At 40.4% G+C, this 24,878-nt stretch overlaps 1 protein-coding gene across 4 annotated transcripts in view; it reads left to right on the plus strand.

The window, feature by feature from the left end:
• TAF3 (TATA-box binding protein associated factor 3) overlaps positions 1-24,878 on the plus strand; it is a 199,410-nt gene that overhangs the window by 121,629 nt on the left and 52,903 nt on the right. For 3 of the 4 annotated variants that reach the window (XR_008669188.2, XM_031015617.3, XM_055353756.2), the window contains one exon: positions 22,977-24,805. Coding sequence is in view for 3 of the 4 variants with exons in the window: in XM_031015617.3 (XP_030871477.1) it covers positions 22,977-24,805 (1,829 nt within the window). In the remaining variant the exon portion in view is untranslated. The remainder of the gene's footprint in view (positions 1-22,976; positions 24,806-24,878) is intronic. The other variant, XM_031015618.3, reaches the window with a different exon arrangement.

Consider the following 24,878-nt stretch of genomic DNA (forward strand, 5'->3'; position numbering starts at 1 on the left):
TAGAATAGGGACATTTTAGACATGTGGAGTCTGAAAACATTTATTCCCATACATCTCTTATCAGGAAACTACCAGATGATTCAGTCTAAATTTAATTAAATCTAATAGATATTTAAGCACCCAGTATATTTTTAGCAAGATGCCATGCATATAATAACTATCTGATGAATATTTATAGATTTAAATTAAAAGGTTCAGAAGACAAAAATGATTTAAGACACAGTCCATGCCTTTGATAAGCTTATAGTTTCCTAATCCTGGATAACTCAGATAAGCAACTGTATAAAAAACAGTGTGCAGTTCTCATAAAGTTAGAAACTGCCGTGGAGATTTGAGGAATGGATAGTGCAAATCAGATTGGGAGCAGTTTTATGAAGGGAATTATTATTTGAGACAGTTCTTGTAAAGTAGATTGGATTTCAATAAGCAGGTGTGAGAAAAAAAGCATTCCAGTTAAGAAATAACATAGTGGCCAGGCATGGTGGCTTATGCCAGTAATCCTAGCACTTTGGGAGGCTGAGATGGGAGGATCATTTGAGCCCAGGAGTTTGAGACCAGCCTGAGCAACAGAGCAAGACCCTGTCTCTGCAAAAAATTAAAAATGGAAAAATTAGCTGGGTATCATGGCGCACGGCTGTTCCAGCTACTTGGGAGACTGAGGTAAGAGGATCGCTTGGACCCAGGAGTTTGAGGCTGCAGTGAGCTATGATCACACCACTGCACTCCAGCCTGGAAGACAGAGCAAGACCCTGTCTCAAAAAAGAAAAAAAAAAAAAAAGAAGAAAAGAAAAAGAAAACAATATAAAATACAGAAGTGTGGAAAGCTCATGACCTGTTGAAGTGGTGCAGTGCTGCTGGAAGGAAGAAAAGTCAAGGAAGATAAGAGTAAAAGTTAAGTTGGAAACATAGAGAGCCACAAATATGAAGCTGAAGGTAAGGCATGGGAATCATTGAGAGATTTCCACTGGGAGAGCTGTCTTTCAGGAGGATTAATCCAGCAAGCTGAGTGACCATGTTTAGCCTGCTAGATCAAATTTGCTGACAGGTAGAATGTCTTTCCTCTCTAGTATTTCTTTACTGTTTGGCATCGAATAGGCATACAGTAAATATTTGTTGAATTAAACTTCAAATGAATAACAAAATAAAATTTCAAGAAAGAGGAAAAGTGATCAGCAGTTGTTGCTAGATACAGGTCAGCAGGGTGGGGATTATTTGTAACTGCACATGAGGATGCTACAGGGGACCATGGGGAAAGTGTTTCCAGTGAATGGCTGGGGCAGGTCAGAGAGTGAAGAGTTCAGAGTTGAGTGGGCCGTGAAGTAGAGTAATCAAGGTAAATGTGCTCTTTGGCACAATCTGACAAAGGAGGAAGAGCCGCTGCCCTCTGCTTCGCCACTGCCTTACTGTATCCTCATCATCCTGGACATCCTTCTTGCTGCGCCGATGCCTTCGAGGCTGTGAAATCCTTTCCTTCTGACTGTGTCTGTTAGGTCGGGAAAATAGTAAGTTCTCATGGAGTCAGTAAATACAAGAACTTATTTACTTGAACTGGGTGGCAGTGTTGAGGAAAAGGGCAGGGTTGTGGTAGCTGGGTTTTTACACTCGTGGGTGTTTGGTCTTAGAGAGCCTGGAGCATGTGTGTCAGCAACAGAGGGGAGAGACATCCTTGTGTTGGATCTGGCTCTGGGGTCCTAGTTTCTTAAAGTCAGTAAAATTTTACTTTGGAACTCTTTTTGTTTTTAATAATTATATATTAAATTACTTCTCGTCATTTTCTCCCAAAGTGTCAAATTTAGGAGTCAGGAATATTTGTTTTGAGGTCAGTTTTTTTGCTTCACAAGTGGGGTTGTATCATGTGCCTCCACTTCAGTTATATCTCAAGAGGTGACAAGTTGACATTTTTATTAAGTTCTGTAATGTTCTATTAGTTATGTTCTTATAATTCTGATTTGGAAGACATCCCTCTGTGAGAGCCGGGGAAAAGGAGAGTCAGTCTAGCAATCACCCGTGACGATGCATAAATTGCGTTTTGTCGATTTCAGTCGAGCTTCCCATATAGAATGAGTATATAAATATTACTTATCTGAAAAGATACTTAGGGTAAATATTTTATCAAACATATTTTAAGCCATCTGCTTTAATTAAATTTCATTGGCTTATTTATAGAACTTATCTCTGGTAGTTCAGGTTTTTTTCAGCTGAAAATTATAATACATTTTTTTCAGCCAGAACATTTCAAAATGTACTTGTATGTTTATATGACGTTGCTTTATGTGAGTAACAGCACTGTAACACAGTCTTGCTGATTTACCCATAAAATTATAAGCTTTGCTTTCTGAAACAAAATCCGCTGGGTTTTCCCGGAGAAAACTTGAGGGAATCCAAGCGAGTCCTAGGACATTGCTGACTGAGAAAATCCTGGGCTAGGTCGATCTCCAACTCTCTTGTTAGGGATTGCAAACACAGATCCCAAGAAGAGCTGGGGAATGTGGTGACAGTGAAGTCCAGGGGCCCCATCCCAAGTGGGCAGCCCGAGGCATGTGGGCGCGGAGTTCTAGATCTTGTGATGTTTTAGTAAAGGCAGGAAATTTAGTTTAAAAAAAATTTTTTTGTCGTTTTTGGGCTCTTAACTCTTAGAAGTGAATTTAAAATGTTTAGAACATTGTGCAGCCCCCATACACAAAAATCACATGTGCAGGTTGGATTTCAGCCGTAGGCTGTCTGTGCGGGTCTTCTGCTCTTAACAGGAATTTGACCCTCGTCACAGCCCTGACTGTCCCATTCAACCACAGTCATCTCTCCTGAGTTGCTACAGTTGCCGTCCAATCCAGTTTCTTTCTGTGTCTGTGTTTGTTTACTCCCGAAAGTCTGTCCTGACTTAGCAGCGATTGTGATCCTGCTCAGATCAAAGGAGTCCGATCCTGTGGTTCCGGTTCCCTGTAGCTCCGTGAGACTCTGAGAACTCCACTTGGCCTCCAGCGCTGCATTCGCCGTTGCCTTGAATGAAACAGGCTCTCAATATTGGCCTCACCTTGCTTGGTTTCTTGGCTTCTGTCTTCTGATTCTGGCTCCTACGCATCACGTTCTGCTTGCTCCTTAGCATTGCAGACTCTGACATTTTAGATGATACGTTTGTGTCCTAGTTCGTAAGTTTTTCCTGGGTAAACATTTGGAGGGTGTTTTTTGTATTTGCCTTCTTAGCACCCTTGATACACCTTGATAGTAGGTGTACAAGATACTTAGCACCTTAGTACACCTTGATAGTAGGTGTACAAGATACACTTGCTGAGTGGGAGCCCCTCTTTTGCCAGCCTTAAAACCATAGCTTCCAAACCTCACACCGTGCTTCATTGTCCTTGCCAGTTCTGTTCTAGCTGCCAGGAGTGTCTGAGAGCCACCAAACTTACACACTGCTAGACAAAAATTAAGATGGGCTTGAAGAATAAATACTTGTCATTTCCTCTGAGCTCAAGGCATACAGATGGTAGGTGCTCAGTACACATTAAATGCATAATTTGTGCCTCTTGGCTTTTTCACTTCTGTACCAACCAAGTAGAATTCTACAAGGAGAGAAAGGTAAGCAAAAATTAGTTGTGTGCGTTTTCAGCTTTTTATTAGGATGTATTCCAAAGCGAAATAACGATGAATTTGGAATTACTGTCACTATCATTTCCATCTATTACCACAGATAGTCAGGAACTGATATAACTGAATTGCTTTATTTGGAGGATGAGCAATTTCTAAAAAATCATTACCCCTAGTAAACCAAGATGAGTCAGCTCATTATAATAGGGTTCTTTATACTTTGAAAAGGGGGTGGGTTTTCTTGTTCTTTCTGCAATTGATATGCATAAGAGGAAGAATGCAAAACCATGAATCCATTCATGAAATGTACTTTTGAAATTATTCACTGATTTTTTAAAATGTTCATGCTTGTATGTGTGTGTATGTGTGTGTGTGTGTGTGTGTGTGTGTGTGTGTGTGTTGTGGGGGGAGGGAAAGGTAGATAAAAAACTACCTTGTTTAGGCATGATTGTCAATTTTATTTTCTGTCTACTTACTGCGTTGGATAAACATACTGGAATACTGCCAAAAATTCAGGTGGCTGAATGCTAATTTTCCTGAAATTAGATGGAACAGCCATCCCCTGCCAATTTTCTGTCTAAATTATGCAGAAATTTGACTCTTGTAAGACATAAATCTGGTCAAAAATAGAGTCCTAATTTTCTAGTTAGTCAGTAAGACCATCAACAGACTAATTATTCTTGTTTTAGCTTTTACTTTTTATTAAGAGAAAGAAATAAAAAATGAAACGCAGTAAAAGTTACTACACATGTTTTTCATGTAACCCAAACGTAGATTTACAATGTTAAAGGACATAGCAGGTCTAACTTTGTCTGAGATAGAGCAGGAATGAGCCTCAGAAAACAATTAGTGCATCTTTCAAATGTACCATAGTTATTGAATAATTACTCAAATAATGGTCAGTAATGGAATACAAAGGGTTATCTCTTAGCCAGTCCTCAAGTAATGGAATTGGTGTATCTCTGATTTTTCTCTTAGCCTTCCAGGGTATAGAAGAATTAGACAAAAGTGATTATGGGAACTAGAGGGAGCCACTGGAGGCCACAAGGAAAGGGAGACCTTATCTTAAGCAATTAATCAAGAAACTCATATTTTGGGACAATTATTCAGAGTTAATTCTAAAATAGCTTTAGAGCCCCAGGTCTTGAGATATTTTTTTCCAGAATTTTGTCAAGGTCATTTAGAGCACTAGGATAATCTTACATTAGAATAAAGATTTGGTTAAAGGTATATATATATTAGTCTCTACCTAGAAATATGGGCAGCATGAAAACATAGCATCGGACTACATAACTGTAATTGTAATTTTTTACTCTATTTTCATTTTTTTTTGGTAGTAAACTGCACAAAATAGGATAAGGCTTTGTCCCAGAGATGGGCAGCCTTTCCCGATGCACAGTCTGAAGTGCACTGGCCTCTGGCACCCGTGGCATTAGAGGACTGGATTGCAGTTTTTGGAGTTAGGTCAGTTTGTCTCACCTTATGAAATGTGAACAGAGGGATGCTAATCCTGTTTGCTTAGTGAGTTTTTGTTTGTGTGCCATTTCACAGAATAACTGATTTCCTATTGGGTATGGTTGTTTTAAATCTGACCAGTCATCTTATTTACTTATTACTGTGGCCTTTTTTTCCCATTAGTGGATTAAAAAAACTGTTATTTTCTAGGTCTTTTGTTTGTTTGACTTACCTAATTTATCTTGTTTACCTGCATAGTGAGCATTTTAAGACCTTTCCTCAGCTTTCTCTACCTGCCTTCCTTGGTATCTTCCCTTCTTCTAGTTAAGTGGATTCCCTTTGGCCGCAGACACTCTCTAGATGCCGCAGGGAGGCCAGGCCTGCCCTCGCACTGCAGCCGCCTACCTCCTCCCACCCCCACAATAACTACCCACCCGGCTACATCCTGAGAAGGCTGTCCCAGCAGCAAGGGTGTGCCCTTTGCTCCTCTGCCCCTGAAATGCTTGTTCATGACATCATCACACAGCTGGTCTTCCTCCTGAATCAGCTCTCAGCTGAAACATCTCTTCTCCATCTTTAGACAGTGACTGTCCTGTCTAAAGTCGCCCTTTTTCTCTCCACACGCATGATCCCATTTTACTGTCTCCCTAGCACTTACTGTGAATTTTCCTTTTGTATTTGTTGTTGCCTATCTGCCCTGCTAGTAAAATCTGTGAATAGAGAAACCTTGTCTTTTGTTTGTTAACCTCCGCATTGCCAGGCGGACACAGATCTTAACAAATATTTGTTGAATGAATGGATGGATGAGATTGCCTTGACCTTGTTATGCACACCTGACCCTGACTGTCCTCCTGCCTTGGCCTCCTCTATGGGGCTGAAGCCATCCTCTCAGGTCATCCATAACCTCACTGCATCCTCTACACAGCTGCTAGAGTCATCTTTCTCGAAACTAGATCAAACTATTTTAAAACTACCAGTGACTTCCTATACCCTTCAAATAAAATTCACACTCTTTCCCATGATCCATGAAGCTCTCTTGACCTACCCAACCCACCTCCTTTCCTCTTTCCTTCACCTGCTCCTTCCCATGCCTCAGACACAAAACTCGTTACGCAGTGTGGCTGTCCACATGCTGTCCCTGCACCTGGAGTACTTTCCCTGGCTTGTCTCTGACTGGCTGTTTTGGTTATTCCCATCTCAGTTTCATTAATCAGTATTCACATAGTTGCTTCGTTCTATTTAAGAAGGTGGTGGGCCAGGCACCATGGCTCATGCCTGTAATCCCAGCATATTGGGAGGCCGAGACAGGCAGATTATTTGAGCTCAGAAGTTTGAGACCAGCCTGGGCGACATGGCCAAACCTCATCTGTATGAAAATACAAAAATTATCCAGGCGTGGTAGCACATGTCCTTGGTCCCAGCTACTTGGAATGCTGAGGTGGGAGGATCGCTTGGACCCAGGAGGTGGAGGCTGCAGTGAGCCGTGATTGCGCCACTGCACTCCATCCTGGGTGACAGAGTGAGACCCTGTCTCAAAAAAAAAAAAAAAAAAAGAAGAAAAAAGAAGGAAAGTGGCACTCTACATCACTACCACCTTCCCAGTTGTTATTTTCCATTCCTTTATCCTGTTTATTTCAAAGCATGTATCACAATGATAATAACAACTTTTTTGTATATTTGATGCTTTTCTAATATTGGACACAATGGAATACTTACCCTACTCGTTCAAACTTTTCTTTTTTTAAAAAAATAATTATTTGTTTGTTTTTGGAGACGGATTCTCGCTACACTGCCCAGGCTGGTCTGGAACTCCTGGCTTTAAGAGATCCTCTCACCTCAGCTTCCCAAAGTGCTGGCATTACAGGCGTGAGCCACCTCGCCTGGCCACAACTTTTCTTTCTTATACTTGCTTATACTTTCTCTTCATTGTTGTTGTTTTAATCTTTTCTGATTTTCCTCCAACTCATTGGCTGTCCCATCTCCTTCTCCGGCCCCTCTTCTGCTGTTATTGAAATGTCGGCAGCCCTAGAATCCTGCCCTTGGTTCTCTGCTCTGCTGTGCAATCTGCAGGTCACCTTTCCTGCATGCACAGCCCCTCCAGCCCCCACCGCAGGCCAGATAGTGCAGTGGTTAAGAGCTTTCCGTCAGCAGCTGTGAGGGCCTTCTCTGGGTTAGGCGCTGTTTAGACTCTGGGAATAGTCTAAAAGGTGTAGTTCCTTCCAGCATGAAGCTTATTGCGTTTTGGTGAGGGAGACAAAAAATAGCTAAGCAAACATTCTGTGGTGTTAGGTAAGGGAGTGCAGTGGCAATGAGGCCAGGTAAGAAAGCTACTGGGAGGCCAGTTGATTGCAATGTGCAGTGATCAGAGACGGCTTCACTGAGGGGTGACATTAGAGAGCCAAATAATACGAGAGAAGCAGCCGTGAGCCGACCTGGAGGAACAGCACTGGGGCTGCTGCGAGAGCGTTGGGGAGAAGCTTGGTGAGTTTGAGAAGCATCGAAGATGCCAGCATGGCTTGATGAAGGCAGCTAAGAAGGAGGATGGGGCCAGACCTTCCAAGACCTCAGAGGCCATGGCAAGGAGCTGGGGCTTTATTCCAGTGGTGACAGGAAGCACTGGAGGCTTTTGAGCAGGGAAATGACCTGATTTAGGATTTGGAGTTGGAGAGTCAATTCCAGCCTCATCCATCACATGGCCTTACGTGAAGAAGCAGCGGTCATATTTAGCATTTTCTTAGCCAACAGTCTAACTAAAATCACCCATGTACAGACAGGAAATGACGTTCACAATTCTATGTTGATGCACTATAACTTCCTGACATACCTTTTATTAAAGAAAGTTTAAATTGTCTCAAGTGGTTTTATTCTTAAATATAGTACTTTATGACTCTGATTTTTTTTTTTTTTTTTTTTTTTTTTTTTTTTTTTGGAGACAGGGTCTCACTCTGTTGCCCCGGCTGGAATGCAGTGGTATGAACATAGTTCACTGCAACCTCGAACTCTTAGGTTCAAGCAATCCTCTGGCCCCAGCCTCCCGAGTAGCTGGGTCCACAGATGGGCACCACTGGGCCCTGCTAAATTTTTTTTTCTTGTCTTTTCTTTTCTTTTCTTTTTTTTTTTTTTAGAGACAAGATCTTTCTTGTTGCCCAGGCTGGTCTTGAACTCCCAGCTTCAAGCAATCCTCCTGCCTCAGCCTCTTAAAGTGTTGGGATTACAGGCATGAATCAGTGCGCCCAGCCTTCGTCTGATTTTAAGAATGTTTATTCTGTATATGATGGATGTGATAACTTTCTATTATTACTCATAGATGGATGAACTGTTCTGCTGCTCTCCCTGGTTCCTCATCCAGGCCAGGAAAGAGTTGATTGTAATTTCATAGCATTTTTCTCATAATAATCTTTAAATCCTGAATTGCTTGTTTTGTGGCTTTTGCATATGGATGGTCTCCTAGTGTGTTGGGTGTTTTGACTCACCAAATTTTGAGAGACTAGCAGCAGATTTTACAGGCTGTCTCCTAAATAAGAAGATGTTTGGAGTTGTTGGAATGAGACAGGGATAGATATATAACAACCAAAAGCTTAAATACTGATCTTTTTCCCTATCAAATTTATCACTGGGTACTGAACTAATGTTTATCTTACCAGTTCAAACTTGAGTCACTCTAAATTTGTTTTTCTTTCGAATCTTGCTTCCTAACAGTCATTGTGTCATTATACTGAGCTTTCTTTATTAAATGGTTTTGTTAAAATCTCCAGGATTATACATGCATAGTTGGGGAAAAGAGGGAAAAAAGCAAGTGTAGGAACAGCTTCCCCAGAGGGACTGACGCGCAGAGGTGCTGGGCGGGTGGGGAGCAAGAGCTGTGCCCGGCTGCTGCCACTGCTGCTGACAGCCGCTCTCGTGTCAACAGTGTCAGGATGATTTCCCATTAATTTTTTATCGACTGCTCTTGATGATCCTGTGAAGTAAGTGGGCTCAGCATTATTGTTTGAGTGTCTGTGTGTGCGCAGATGAAGAACCTTGTGCTCACCATCACAGAGAAACAGGAAGGGGCTGGTTCTGTAAATCAGAGTCCACTTGCCCTTTGCTGTTTCCACTGTAACGAAATGCTGCCTTAATAATAAAGCACAGCCGGAAATAAAGAGTGTGCTGCTTAGCACTGTCCCCGGGACAGAGGCCATGTGGCAGGCAAGTCAGCCTCTTCGACAGGATTGTGTACCAGGCTTACTTATGGATGCCTGGGTGTCTTATATACAGGTGGACACAAGAAGGGAGAGAATGGAGCACTTAGAGCAACAGCCAAGCAGGCCCCCACCTGTCCTAGCCTTTCCCTTTGCATCGCACTATGTAAGTCCTCCCTTCTTTGACACTTGGATTTTAGGATGTCCACTTTCATGTTGCTTTAATAACTAGAACGATGTCTTCATTTTACATAGAAGAAACATAGTAAGAATTTAATAGTAACTTGAAACAACTGTAAAATTCCGTTGATCCTGAGATATCAGTTGTAAGACACACCATTCATTTATGTACCACTAAGGTAAAAACAAACAAACAAAACCAAAACATTGCCAATTAGACTGTGAAGCAATTCTTTCTTCTATAAAACATTTTTTTTAACTGCATAGACCAAATACTTCAAATTTCTTAAATGGTTTGTTGACTGAAACATAGAAGGGTTGCAGTGGCCAGTCATTCTACCAGGAGTAACAGTCAAGTTCACCCATCGGCAGGCAGTGACTGCTGCGTCACCACTGCCTGTCCAATAAAGATAGGAAGATACTACTGGTTAGAAAAGATGGCCCAATTTTAGAGATGCACATTTTTGTTTTCACATTTTAATAAATTAGAGTCAGTGATACATGGTGAAATCGTTTCTCTCATTTTTCTAATAATAGCACTGCTGGAGAAAGTACTTATTATTAGCCTGTAATGGTTGTTTAACAGCAGAAGGCAGATGTGGTTCCCGTATCAGTGAAGCTTTGTTGGGGAAACAGACAAGAAATGCATGAACAGTCAAACAGTTATAAATTGCGACTCCTTATTTTGGGGATGTAGAATGACCAGAGACTATGTCTTTGAAAAGACAGTATTACTCTTGAGACTTAAAGGGAGAGAGATAGAGAAATATAGAACGACCCAGGGAAGAGCGTTCCTATGGGAGGGGAGCAGAATATGTGGGCATGAAGACCCTGCAGAGGGAAAGACCTTGGCACCTTACAGAAGTTCGGAGAATAATTGTGTGTCTCGAGCAGAAAGTTCCTCACATGGCTAGTTCTTTGAATTAAACTCAAACATGTCCTAATTTGGATTTAGAGAAACATCTTACCAGATATAGTCATAGTGTTTTAGTTCATGAAGCATATTTATTCTTTTCATGAAATGCCTCTGAGGATGGAATCACTTTCAAGCAAAATCTTTTAAGTCAGTAGTCCGTAAAAGTACTGGATGTTGATGAGTGTATATCCATGTAGTTATATACAATTATCCTCATTATGCACAGATTCTGTTTCTCACGATCATTTGTAGACATGCAGAGCAGCAAAAATTCAGTCGCGTGCGTTGCCTGTTCCCAGCTGAGGTCGAGCAAGGCAGCACTCTGCCTTTGGTGTCAGCTCTCGCACTATAAGGAAGTGTGGTTTTCACCATCTCAGTAGTGCCATGTTTTTCTCATTCTGTGCTTTTGTTGGTGATTTTGTGTTTAAAATGGCCCCAAAACATAGTGCTGAAGTCCTGTCTAGTGGTCCCAGTGCCAGAGGCTGTGATATGCCTCATAGAGAAAATGCATGTGTTACATAAGCCTCTTCTAGGCATGAGTTACAGTGCTGTGCACTGGGAGTTCAATGTTAATGCATCATTAATATCTTAGATAAGGTGTCTTTAAGCAGAAGCACATGTAAAACAAAGGTATGCATCGATTAGCTGATGAAAATGTTGTGACCAGAGACTTATAGGAACCTAACCCTGTATTTCTCTTAAGAGCAGTGGTTCAGTATTTGTTAGTTCAGTGTTACCATAACTACTGCAAATAACAAGTGACAGTATGTGTACATATGAATACATAGCTAACATGCTGTTGTGTAACAAGCCACCCCCAAACTTTAGCAGCTTAAAACAGCAACCGTTTACTAGCTTACAATTCCACGAGTTTGCATTTTGGGTTGGCTCAGCCATGCGGCTCTTCTGCTGGACGAGGCTGGGATCACCCATACATTTACTGTTGGCTGGTGGTCAGTGGCTTTGCTCCTATGCCTGGTGCTTTGGCTGGGGCTCTGGGCCACACACTTCATCACCCCGCAGGCTAACCTGGGCTCATTCCTGTGGCAGTGGTTGCAGGTTTCCCAAGAACAGCAGGAAGGCAAGTCCTTAGTGTGCAGCCGCTTTCCATGCCTCTGTTTCTTTCACATTTGCCCATTGGCCAAAGCAAGTCACACGGCCACCCAAAATCATGTCCACCTCTTGATGAGAACAGCTGTAGAAGCCCAGTGGAAGGGCATAGATGCAGGGAGGGGAAGAATGTCTGTTCATTTTTACAGTCTGACTCGTACTTCTCATACTAAGTCGTTTACATACAAACTCATTTTTTACATACTTTGTCTTACTGTTACTCAAAAGCCAAAGAGGTAGTACTTTCTGTTAACCCAAACTGGCATTAAGAGGAAACTGAAGTTCAGAAGGATGAAGGAACCACATAGCCAATAATTGGCAGAGGCACATGATACATGTCTCTATGATTGTAGGGTTTTTATTCTGTTTCTACTGTTTCGCTTTCTGATAGATAACTGGCTAATTTGCCTAATTTGTCTTATTCCTGGGGTGGGGAAAGGAATTGCGATGAGATTAGTTTCATCCCTACAGAACAATACTATTGTCTGTAAAATAAACTGTATCCCGTGCATAGTCTTACTATTTTAAGTCTAGGAAAATCATGATGATAGTGATTTGTGAATGTGTGGTGTTTGATTATAAATTTGATTTGCACAAAGGGCCTACATCCTGGATATGGAATCTTAGTTGTAACAGAATTTATCCTGAAAGACTTAAAGGAAGATGATTAAAATATTAGAGATATTGACATTGTCTGAAGAGATCTACTTGTATTTATTTCTTGCAAAAAAAAAATCCACAATATTACCATAGCCAGGCCCTATTATGCTATTGTAATCATAGTTGAACCAAGAAGAGTGATTAACGATAGCAATTTATTGTATCTGAGGAGGAGAGAAAATAGGAGATGTTGTCGTTATCATAAATCATATCATAAATAACCAAAAAGAAGCACTCAGAATGCTTGTGTGGTGTCAGCAGCCGGCCCTTTCGGGCACGTTAGCCCAGGATGTAGCCATAGAAACCCCAAAGTCATATTGTTATCTTAGTCTTGCTGCAGTTATGTGATACAACAGTATTAACATATAGATTAGGCCATTTATAATACTAGGTGTCATTTCAGGTTGGCTTGCTTATATAGCATTTTAGTTTTTTATTGTGCAGAATGTTAGTGAAATAGTGCTTTTTTACAGGTCACTGTGTATCTAGGTATTTATAATGCATCATATTCACTCTGCTATTAATTTCTTGTGTTATTGATTGGTTGTAATGTATGAATTGTCATTGCCTAATTGTCTTGTCTTTGCTAGTAATTTCATTTTTTAAGTAAACAGGTTTATTTTAAAAATACATACCCACTTACACATGTTGAGTTGTGTTTTAAGGGTCTAATTTCTGTTACATTATAGACAGGACAATTTTAAAATATTTTATAAGGAGATGTCAATGGAATTATTTTTTAGCCTCATTTAGTACTAGAAGATATAATGATGAAGTGGATTATGATTGTTTTTGACGTCATGCCCTTCTTTTCCTTCCCAGCATCGAGTGCCTGTTTTCCTATTATTTCCTGACTGCCCCAACCTCTTCTCCTCACAGCAGCTTCCCAGCTGGGCCTGACCCTGACCTTCCTGGTAGTAATACCCTGTGTTCTACACTCACCTAATCCTCAACATTCCATCACGTTGTTTCACTTCGGTTCCATTTTCCCAGTCTTCTCACTTCAAAAAGTAGGATAGAGTTGTTCATTTGTTAGTTTCATGGTCTTAAAAATATTTTCACAGCAACATTTTAAAGATACTGCCTTTACCCAGACACATAAATCAAGTGGTAGAGTTTCAGGAACTGTTGCTTGTTGGTCAGTGAGATATTTAGGGGCAGTAGTAGCTCTGTCCTGCCCTTTAGATCATCCCACACACGGCCAACTACATGTAGAGATGGCCCTAATAATAAAGATCTTCATCTCTTGGAGGAGGTCAGATGTCAGTATTCACACTTTACAGATTGGAAAACTTAGGTCTTGGGAGGTGAAATGGGCTGTGCTGGGTTGAACTTGGCTCTGTGAACCGATCCCAGGTGTCATTTCAGTTAGGTTCCCTGCCCAGCCAACATTTCCATTCCTGCCTTCATACCCCTTGATGTGGCTCCGTGTGTACCTTGTGCAGATTCCTGCCTACTATGTGAACTGATGGCCATAAAATGTGTTTGATTAAGGACGGCCAATCATGTCTTGTCTTTGTAGTCCTAGTTAACACAGAACTTTCCATAGTGAGATTCAGAGTGCACATCATAGGCAAATGAATGAATTAGTTCTAGTTAACACAGAGCTCTCCATAGTGAGACTCAAGAGTGCACTCCATAGGCGAATGAGTGGATTAGTCCTAGTTAACACAGAGCTCTCCATAGTGAGATTCAGAGTGCACTCCATAGGTGAATGAGTGGATTAGTCCTAGTTAACACAGAGCTCTCCATAGTGAGATTCAGAGTGCACTCCATAGGTGAATGAGTGGATTAGTCCTAGTTAACACAGAGCTCTCTATAGTGAGATTCAGAGTACACTCCATAGGCGAATGAGTGAATTAGTCCTAGTTAACACGAGCTCTCCATAGTGAGATTTAGAGTGCACTCCATAGGTGAATGAATGAATTAGTCCCAGTTAACACAGAGCTCTCCATAGTGAGATTTAGAGTGCACTCCATAGGTGAATGAATAAATTAGTCCCAGTTAACACAGAGCTCTCCATAGTGAGATTCAGAGTGCACTCCATATGTTAATGAATGAGTTTTAGTGGCATTGAGTCACTTCAAGGAACTGGTTACAATAAATATACCTAAATTCAGACGAATAGAAAGGTATTTTTTGAAAAAAGTATGCTTTTTTGTTTTTCAACCTCTCTGCCCCACCTCTCCCATGCTGTCTAAGCATTCATTTAAATGATCCTTTCATTTGCTAGTAAAAGAGGAATCTATTATAAAAACAGTGACATGTATGGACTAATAGGAAAGTTTGTGCATCATTGTAGAAATTAATTTCTACATCTGCATACATTTTTCATTTACAGATTCTGACACAAGATTGTGTGTACACTTTTAACCAATCATAAGAAGTCTAGCTTTAAATACGTTTAATTTTTGATGAAATATATGCAGATAGCATTTTGTTGTTCCTTTGCTTAAAGTTTAAGAATACAAGCATATTTTCTGCTTAGTTGGAGAACATGCCACTGAATTTTAAAGTTGCATGCGTCTGTGTAGTTAGTCAGATAAAAAGCTTCTATGCCATGTGCAAACAATTTCCCTTTATTTCCTAATGTCTATGAACTTTTTAGATTATAGTGTTTCTTTAAAGGCATTTACTATTCTAGTTAAAAAGATATTTTGTTCTAAGTCAATATTTATAGTAGCTTAGAATTAACCTCCCAAAAATCCTTTTGGTGTGTTCAGACCTTATTGCCTTGTTCTGTTTTTGTCTGAGAAGTTTAGAAAATAAGCATGTTTTTCTCATTATTCCTCAGGAGAATGTAGGGAGTGTGGATTATTTGTTTGTGTTATTAATGAAGGAAAATTGAAATGGAGTTTGTGGTGTCCTGCTCCCATCAACATTTGTAAAGCTTTTGAAAGATAGGGATTAATATGGATACATTTTGTTGCTTTTATGTGATTAAAAGGAATTTGACAATTGTTCTGCAGTCACACTCTGATGCTTTTAGGGTAAAGGATCATGATGTCTACAACTTATTCTCAAAGTTTCCCAAAATTATACTATATTTATGTAATTATATTAATAGATGTAGTTATATAATACATATGTTAATTAGTGCATCGGGTTATAGGGTATTCATGAATTCTTTGTAGTATTCTTACAACTTTTCTACGTTTGAAATTATTTCAAATTTAAAAATTAAAAAATAGGCCGGGCGCGGTGTCTCACGCCTGTAATCCCAGCACTTTGGGGGGCCGAGGCGGGCAGATCACGAGGTCAGGAGTTTGAGAGCAGCCTGCCAGCATAGTGAAATCTCGTCTCTACTAAAAACACAAGAGTTAGCCAGACATAGTGGCACGTGCCTGTAATCCCAGCTACTCGGGAGGCTGAGGCAGGAGAATCGCTTGACCCCGGGAGGTGGAGGTTGCAGTGAACCGGAATCGTGCCACTGCACTCCAGCCTGGGCAACAGAGTGAGACTCCATCTCAAAAAATAATAATAATTTTAAAATAATTTTACAGTCAAATGTTGACCTGGAACCATTGATTGTTTAAATAAGAAGATATCTTAGAAAGCATCTCTGTCTCCCTATTTTTGTATACATTATGATCAGATACCCAGCTACCAATTAAATATCTGTCTAAAAGTGAATCTCTAGCTGTGGTGATGAATTTGTGCTGAGTCATTCATGATTTCACATCATTTCCGTTTTTGGACTGGTGAAAAAGGCATACCAGACATGCAAAACATTTGGCAGAATGAGGAGTTCCTTCTTACTGTGGCCATTTCTTATTTGAATTATAGCATTCACATTTTAGTGACTGTGTGAAAAACATGAAAAAATAGGGTTGTTAAGAGGGGACATGAATTTTAGTTAAGATTTTTTTGAAAATAGGTATTACCACACTGTTTTAGGTGTGATTCTTCATGTCTTTAGTTTTTTTGTTGTTGTTGTTAGTGTCTTTTTTCTACTAGAACTATAGGGGTTATATAATAATTTATGGGATTCTTTGATGAATGACAGTTTAATCAATTATAACACATAATTTTCAATACATTCTCACACATGGGAAAAGCAAATCAAAAGTCATATCACTATCAACTTTAACCAAACTTTAGCACAAGCAGAAAAGGTGACATCACTTTTGTGAATAATCCTTACTATGCCTTTAGGGACATGAGCATTAATACCTATCCAGAACTACCTTTCCTTAGTTAAATACCCACTGTCCTTCAAAGCTTCCCCAACAGCCCTGGATTGCTTTCATGGAGCGATGGGGCGATTAGGGCAGACGGCTGAGGTGAATTCGCATCACCCACAGATGCTAACCCTGGATGTGTGCTGCTATTGGTTTTACAGAGATTGCGGGGAGGAGAATTGTTTTTTGTTTTTTTAATCTTCTCAAAAGGGTTACAAGGTTAACTTTCCAAGGCATATCTCTATTATTGATGGGTATTATTATTTAGAAGTTTGAATACTTACCTTTAGTGATTAATTTTCAGAATGCTCTCAAGATAAATGGTGTTAAAGAACTGGTCTTGTTGATCAATGAACTAATGCGCCAAGAAGGTGAACTTGTGTGAAAACTTACAACTAACAATCAATTTTTTAAATTTTTTTTTCAATATTTGTTTCTCACATATATACAGAAGAGTCCTTTTCTCCCGTTTCAGAACACTAAAATAACAGAAAATGAGTTCTTAGTTCTCTGGAAATAAAAATCTTTGAAATATTTCATATATACACATGCTGTCTGTCTCACGCTCTCTCTAGCGCGCTCTCTCTCTCTCTCTCTCTCTCTCGATGTTGGAACACAGCTATTATTATTATTATGTCTATATTTGTGTTAAAGTAGAAAGGGCCTGTGACCCAAATTTTTTTTTATTATTTTTGCAATAACATATCAAGATTAGATATCTTGTAATATTAAGCTTATGCTGACCAAATTTGCAGTTTTATAATACACAGGCTTCCACAGATTAGTATAGGAAAATATTTTTAAGACATTTGTAGGATATTTTACAGATTATTAATAAATGATGTTCATTATACACATGCATGCAAAGAATACTTTGTTGCCATTCAATTATTATGAAACTGAAATTCACCTTTACCAGTGGTAGAGGCTAAACAGTTCAATAGCCATTACACATTTATCTTATTCCAAACACTTAAAACATAGAATTAAAATTATTCATGTAGTAAAAAGCCAGATACTCATTATGTGTAACCATCAACCAAGTCTGCATTTGAGCAGGCAGAAGCTAGATCAACTGTATTTATTTGTTTTAATTTTAAAAATTCTAATATTTTTAAAATAAAATATATTCACTCAAGTCGAAAACTTTTATACCAGGAGAATGGATTAGCTACCATTGGACATTTCTGCAGCAGTGAAAATAAGTGAACTACAGCTGCCTGCCTCAATCTGGGTGAATCTCAGAAACATAATGTTGGGTAAAAATTAAAAAAAAAAAAGAATATTATAGTATCATATTATTTATGTAAAGTTCAAAAACAAGCAAACTACCTACAAATATGGTAAAACTACAAAGGAAACAGATTGAAGATCAAGGTAGTAGTTCCCTGGGGGCTGGGGTAGGAGTGGAGAAAGCAGGGGTGGATGGGAAAGGAGCCACAGGATTGGGAGGGCCCTGCTCATGCTCTTCTGAAGCAGGCGATGGCCTCGCAGGTATTCACTGATTATTATGCTTCGTAACTTCCATGCGCGTTACTTATTCCTGCTGGTAGGTATCAGATCATTTCTAATTTTAAAAATTGTTTAAGTATCTTCACACTTTTTCCTTTTCTTATTAAAAGTTTTAGGCTTTTGGCCGGGCACGGTGGCTCACGCCTGTAATCCCAGCACTTTGGGAGGCCGAGGCGGGCGGATCACAAGGTCAGGACATCGAGACCATCCTGGCTAACATGGTAAAACCCCGTCTCTACTAAAAATACACACACACAAAATTAGCCGGGCGTGGTGACGGGCGCCTGTAGTCTCAGCTACTTGGGAGGCTGAGGCAGGAGAATGCCGTGAACCCAGGAGGCGGAGCTTGCAGTGAGCCGAGACGGTGCCATTGCACCCTAGCCTGGGTGACAGAACGAGATTCCGTCTCACAAAAAAAAGAAAAAAAAAAAAAAGTTTCAGGCTTTTTTTTCTGACGAAGCCCTTTGTTCATTTTAATTGATTTTGATGCTGCAATTGAAGCTTTCTTATAAAATCTTAAGTAAATAAGAAAGTGTAAATTAAACAAATAAAAATAAGAAACCTTTGTTGGTTCTAAAAAAAAAATCTATTTTAAAACGTTTGTATTTTTAAGTATTCCTAAAACCAACACTTGAAGTGGTTTAGTTTTATAATTCATTTCTATTCCTTTAAATAACATAAAGGAATGAATACAAGTTTTTGCAGTATTAAGTAACATAAAGGAATGAATATAAATTTTTGCAGTAGGAACTTGAAAAACAAAAGTGAAAATAAACAATAAAAAACAAAATAACGAAAACAGAATAAACCTAGCTTGTGGAGTCTTACTTTAAATCAAGCTTAATGTTAATTTTTTTTTACTGAAACACAAACAACCATCATTAATTTTTGATACCGTCATGAGTTATTTGAGCTCTAAATTCAAAGTAAACCAATATATTTTCTAAAGTAGTTGTATGAAACCATCCCAGTTTTCCTAGCCAAGCCTCACATTCTTCCTTCATTCAAAGGCCTATCTTGTAGCCATTTTGCCAGTTCTAATCTGATAGAATTGCACATTAGTAAAATAATATATCTTACTATACAGAAAAATCCAAATTTTCAAGTTATTCTAACTATAAAGCAGACCTTACATCCATAAGACTTGAAACTGTCTTACTAGTAGTCCTGGGTATCCCCTGTAGTCCCTTTCTAGGGAATGCTTAGAGTAGAGCAGTTTCCCTCTGGTCTCCCAGTATCCATAAGGCCTTCCCTGGAGAACACACACTGTTAGAGCTGAGCTATATCCAGATTAGTCCCCAGAGTTAGAAGAGCAGGATGCACCATAACATACTCTAAAGACCCGTTATCCTGCCTAAGCCAAACCTTTATCATTCTGTTTTGGCATCATTGGGATTTATGAACCTCTGTGGAGTAGGAGGAGGTTCTTTGAAATTTAGAAATGTAATATTAATAAGTGAATGTTCATTCACTTTCAGAATACCCTAAAGCTGTCTTCTTTCTGATTTTCTCATGTTTATCTGTTGGCAGTTGAGCAGATCTGAAGTCCGCCTTGTCATTCTGATAGCAAAAGCGAGGGAGGGAGGGAAAAGTTTAGATGAGCTGAATGTGGTAGGTCTAGGACAGGGGTCAGCAAACTTTTTTTGTAAAGAGCTGGATAGTTAATATTCTAGGCTTTCTTTGTTGCATGTATAACTGGAACACAGTAGACCCCAAAGGGAGTACGTGGTTATTTCTAGTTGCTAAGAGAAGGCATTACAGAAGAGGTAATACTTGAGAGCCTTAGAAGTCGCCAACATGTTAGGAAGGAAAAGACATTTCAGGCATGGGAAATCACATGTGCAGAGGTACAGGAGTGTGACCACGTATTTGGGGATTGAAGATAAGTTAGCATGGCTGGAATGGGTAGAGCACGCAGGGGCTCACTGTGAATGATGAGGTTACTTCCCTAGCTTAGAGGGAGCACCTTGTCAGTCATACTGGAGAAATTGGATTTTTATATTTTATTTTTTCCTCCAATTTCCCAGATGGAGAGGATTTTTGTATTTTAGAATAGTGATTTTCAAACATGTTTTAGCCTCACAACAAAAGCTTTTGTGGAAGCTCTGCATGTAAAATAGATAACCCCAGGCATAACTCTTCCGTGTAATAAAGAACAGCCGTTTCTACTGTGCAGTAGCCGCAGAAGGGGTTCTACAAACCCTCAATTTCCAAGGGATGCCTTTTACAAACTGCTTCTGAAGGAAGCAGTGAAAGGTTTTTAAGATGAGGAACCACACGCTCAGATTTGCGTGTTCGGAAGATCACCGTAAGACGACGTGAGAGATGGTTCTGAGAAAGCTGCACTGGAGGCCGAGACTAGGTAGAAGGTCCTTGCAGCCATACAGAGAAGAGGTGCTGAATATTGACATTAACAAGACAGAAGCAGGGGAAAAGCACATGAAAGCAAACAGAGTTGAAAACTTGTGCTGTCAATTCAGATCTGGCGGAGAAGATGGGAGAGAATCTAGAATGACCCCAGGTTCCTGACTTGGGACCTGGTGGGTGATGCCATCATTATCGCGAATCGGTAGCATAATTGATGAGGTTGTGATGTTCTTTATGATTTACTAAGTACTTTCCCATGCATCATCTCACGCGTTCTCCATCTGTGCATCCTTCATGCTTTTGCAGCATGGCTTCTGCTGTTGGCCTCATCCTCGTTGACCTCTTAAGCATTTGGCTTTGTTCACCTGCCTTCTGCATAAAACTCTTGCTCCCTTGATCTCTTTGACATCTGACCCTCCATGTATTTCTTTAGTTCTTCTTCCTCTTCTTTTTATATATAGGTATTCCTCAAAATACCTGAACCTGTTTCCTCTTGTTTCTTCCTTGTTCATATCATCCATCATGGTGACTTTAGTTATCTCAACAACACTCTTTCTCTCATGCACTCTGTCCTGTTTTCTGATCATCTGTATTACATTTCAGCTGCCGAGTAGGCATTGCAGACTAAATGTTCATCAAACTCTGTGTCTAGGGATTGAGCTAATAATCATTGTCCTTTTCTATTTCCTTATTTCCTGTTTCTGTTCATCACTACATTTATCACTCACCAAGGCTCAAAGCTTTCTTTCCCTTTTTTTTTCTTTAAAAATAGGGTCTCGCTCTGTTGCCCAGGCTGGGGTGCAGTGGCGCAATCATGGCTCATTGCAGCCTCAACCTTCTGGGCTCAAATGACCCTTGCACCTCAGTCTCCCAGGTAGCTGGGACTACAGGCACGCACCACAACACCCAGCTAATTTTTGTATTTTTTGGTAAAGATGGGGTCTCACTATGTTGCCCAGGCTGGTTTCAAACTCCTGGGCTCAGGTAATCCTACTCCCTTGGCCTCCCAAGTTGTTGGCATTACAGGCATGAGCCACCATGCCTGACCAGGCTCAAGGCTTTGAAATTGTGTTTGAGTCCTTGCTCAAGTCTTATACCCTAATCATTTATCAGATTCTATCCATTCTATCCTCAGAATATCCTTCACCTCTGCTGCTTCCTGATCGTTTCCACTGTTCTAGCTCTGACCCTTACTGCCTCTCACATCACTTCAGTAACTCATGTTATTGCTCTCCTTCAGTACACATCACCTCCCACCCGCATCCATCCTGCATGTTCCTGCCAGTGTGACTTTTCCCAACACATACCCCACACGTTTTTCTCTGTTGTCTAAAATCCTTCTAGGTCCAAACTACCAGTAGAATAAAGATTATGTTTCTTTTTCTGGAATTCAAAAGTCCTAGGATCTGGATGCAACTTTACTAAACCTGCTTCCTACTGCTCCCCACCTTGCACTCTACTTTCCAGACAAATAATTTTCTGTTTCTCTTGCACTCCCCGTGTTTCACCTTCATCTCTTTGTCATCTGACCCTTTGTCCTGGACTTCACCACTTCCAGTCTCCAACTATCCCAAACGCTGCATAATTAATCAAGCCTCCTCCGCATGCTTGACCTCGCTGAGATCTGTCTCTCCTTTGACCTGCTGTAGCACTTTATCTGTCTGTGGCACTGATCACTTTCTGTGGGCTAGACATATCCGTTATTGCTGCACTAAACTGTGAGCTCTTTTAGTTATGATTTATTTCTGATTTATTTCAGTGGCTCTTTTAGACTTTATCATTGTACATTATATGCTTAGTTAAAATGTGTTGGGAGAAATAATCTGATCTTAGAAAAACTCAGCCAAGTAGGCAGGGCAAGTAACATCGGCTCCTTTTTGAAAGATTAGGAAACAGGCTCAGAGAGGTTGAGAGAGTCCCTAAGGCTGGTTGCTCTCTAGTGCCGTAACTCTAGCCGAAAAACCATTTGTCAAGTGCCTAAACCAAGTGTATTTCATTGCACCATACTCCCTCTCCAAGTGGCTCACATCAAGCAAGCAAAATAGAAGACATAAGTAGTATATGAATTTGTTATAAAAGTCCTAAAAATACCTTTCTGTCATTCCTGATAATAATAATCCATACTAAGTCCTATAATAATCCATCTCTTGATTTTTTAGAGGGCGTGTGGGTGCGCACGTGTGCTTCTATGTGCATGAGAGAGAGATAGAGAAACCAGCGTTTACTGGTTAGGAAAATAATTAATTCAGTAAACAACAGAAGGCCAACTGGAAATACCGAGCAATTTCCAGATCCTGAGGTTAGGGCCAGACCATGTGAAAGGACAATGATCAATTTGTACATCTGCTGTTACTGACTGCCACTCTTTTAAGAATGATGGCACACATGTTTGGAAGATCCTTGAAAACTAACTTACTTTTTACTTTTTAAACACTGTCAATAATTTCCTTTTTTTTTTTTTTTTTAGAAATCATGTTTGAACGCCGCATGTTCTCACTCATAAGTGGGAGTTGAACAATGAGAACACGTGGACACGGGGAGGGGAACATCACACACCGGCGCCTGTTGGGAGGTCGGGTGCTGGGGGAGGGATAGCGTTAGGAGAAATACCTAATGTAAATGATGAGTTGATGGGTGCAGCAAATTAACAGGGCACATGTATACCTGTGTAACAAACCTGCATGTTGTGCCCATGTACCCTAGAACTTAAAGTATAATAATAAAAAAGAAAGAAAAAAGAAATCATGTTTGAAGCATTGTTTTTATTTCTTAGGTTTTGTTACATTCCAATAATATTTATTTTTTTCTTCCTTTTTCTTCCTTTACCAGAAGAAGAAGAAGAGCAGGTGCCCACTGATGGAGGCACATCAGCAGAAGCCATGCAGGTTCCCTTGGAAGAAGATGATGAATTGGAGGAGGAAGAAATTATTAATGATGAGAATTTCCTGGGCAAGAGACCACTGGATAGTCCTGAAGCTGAAGAACTGCCAGCCATGAAGCGGCCTCGACTATTAAGCACTAAAGGGGACACACTAGATGTTGTGTTATTGGAAGCTCGAGAGCCACTCAGCTCAATAAATACTCAAAAGATCCCACCAATGCTTTCTCCAGTCCACGTACAGGACAGTACAGACTTGGCACCTCCCTCACCCGAGCCGCCAATGTTGGCTCCAGTTGCAAAATCACAAATGCCAACTGCAAAACCATTAGAAACAAAGTCATTTACACCTAAAACAAAGACTAAAACTAGCTCTCCAGGACAGAAGACTAAATCACCTAAAACCGCCCAGTCACCAGCAATGGTCGGAAGTCCTATTCGATCACCAAAAACTGTATCCAAAGAAAAGAAATCACCTGGACGTTCCAAGAGCCCCAAGAGTCCCAAGAGCCCCAAGGTCACGACTCATATTCCCCAAACACCTGTGAGACCTGAAACGCCCAACAGGACTCCTTCAGCTACACTCAGTGAAAAAATCAGTAAAGAGACTATCCAGGTAAAACAAATACAGACACCCCCTGATGCTGGGAAACTGAACAGTGAGAATCAGCCGAAAAAGGCTGTGGTAGCAGATAAAACGATTGAGGCCTCTATCGATGCTGTGATTGCACGAGCCTGTGCTGAGCGAGAGCCAGATCCTTTCGAATTTTCTTCTGGATCGGAATCTGAAGGAGACATTTTTACTAGCCCTAAGAGAATTTCAGGCCCGGAGTGTACTACTCCCAAAGCTTCCACTTCCGCGAACAATTTCACAAAGTCAGGATCCACTCCTCTGCCTCTTTCCGGTGGAACCTCAAGTTCCGATAACTCATGGACAATGGATGCCTCCATTGATGAGGTTGTACGTAAAGCAAAACTGGGAACACCTTCAAATATGCCCCCCAACTTTCCTTATATCTCTTCTCCGTCAGTGTCTCCTCCCACTCCCGAACCTCTCCACAAGGTGTATGAAGAGAAAACCAAGCTGCCTTCCTCCGTGGAGGTAAAGAAGAAGTTGAAAAAGGAACTAAAGACTAAAATGAAAAAGAAAGAAAAGCAGAGAGATAGGGAGAGGGAAAAAGACAAGAACAGGGACAAAAGTAAGGAGAAGGATAAAGTGAAAGAGAAAGAGAAAGACAAGGAAGCTGGCAGGGAAACAAAGTATCCCTGGAAGGAATTTCTTAAAGAGGAAGAGGCAGATCCCTACAAGTTTAAAATCAAAGAATTTGAAGATGTTGATCCCAAAGTGAAATTGAAAGATGGACTTGTGAGGAAGGAGAAAGAGAAGCATAAAGATAAGAAGAAAGATAGAGAGAAAGGCAAGAAAGATAAAGATAAGAGAGAGAAAGAAAAAGTGAAAGATAAAGGCAGAGAAGATAAGATGAAAGCCCCAGCACCCCCACTGGTGTTGCCCCCAAAAGAGTTGGCCCTGCCCTTGTTCAGCCCTGCCACAGCCTCCAGGGTCCCGGCCATGCTGCCATCTTTGTTGCCAGTGCTTCCGGAAAAACTGTTTGAGGAGAAAGAGAAGCCGAAGGAGAAAGAAAAGAAAAAGGACAAAAAGGAGAAGAAGAAAAAGAAGGAGAAAGAGAAGGAGAAGGAGAAGAAGGAGAAGGAAAGAGAGAAAGAGAAGAGAGAGCGAGAGAAGAGAGAAAAAGAGAAGGAGAAACACAAGCATGAAAAAGTAAGCAGTTTCTCATTTTTGGCCCTATCTGAACAGAGTCCTAGTGAGAAACACAGGTAAACAAAGCCCACAA

Source organism: Gorilla gorilla, chromosome 8 (assembly GCF_029281585.2).
Source record: "Gorilla gorilla gorilla isolate KB3781 chromosome 8, NHGRI_mGorGor1-v2.1_pri, whole genome shotgun sequence".
In the NCBI taxonomy this organism is placed as follows: domain Eukaryota; kingdom Metazoa; phylum Chordata; class Mammalia; order Primates; family Hominidae; genus Gorilla; species Gorilla gorilla.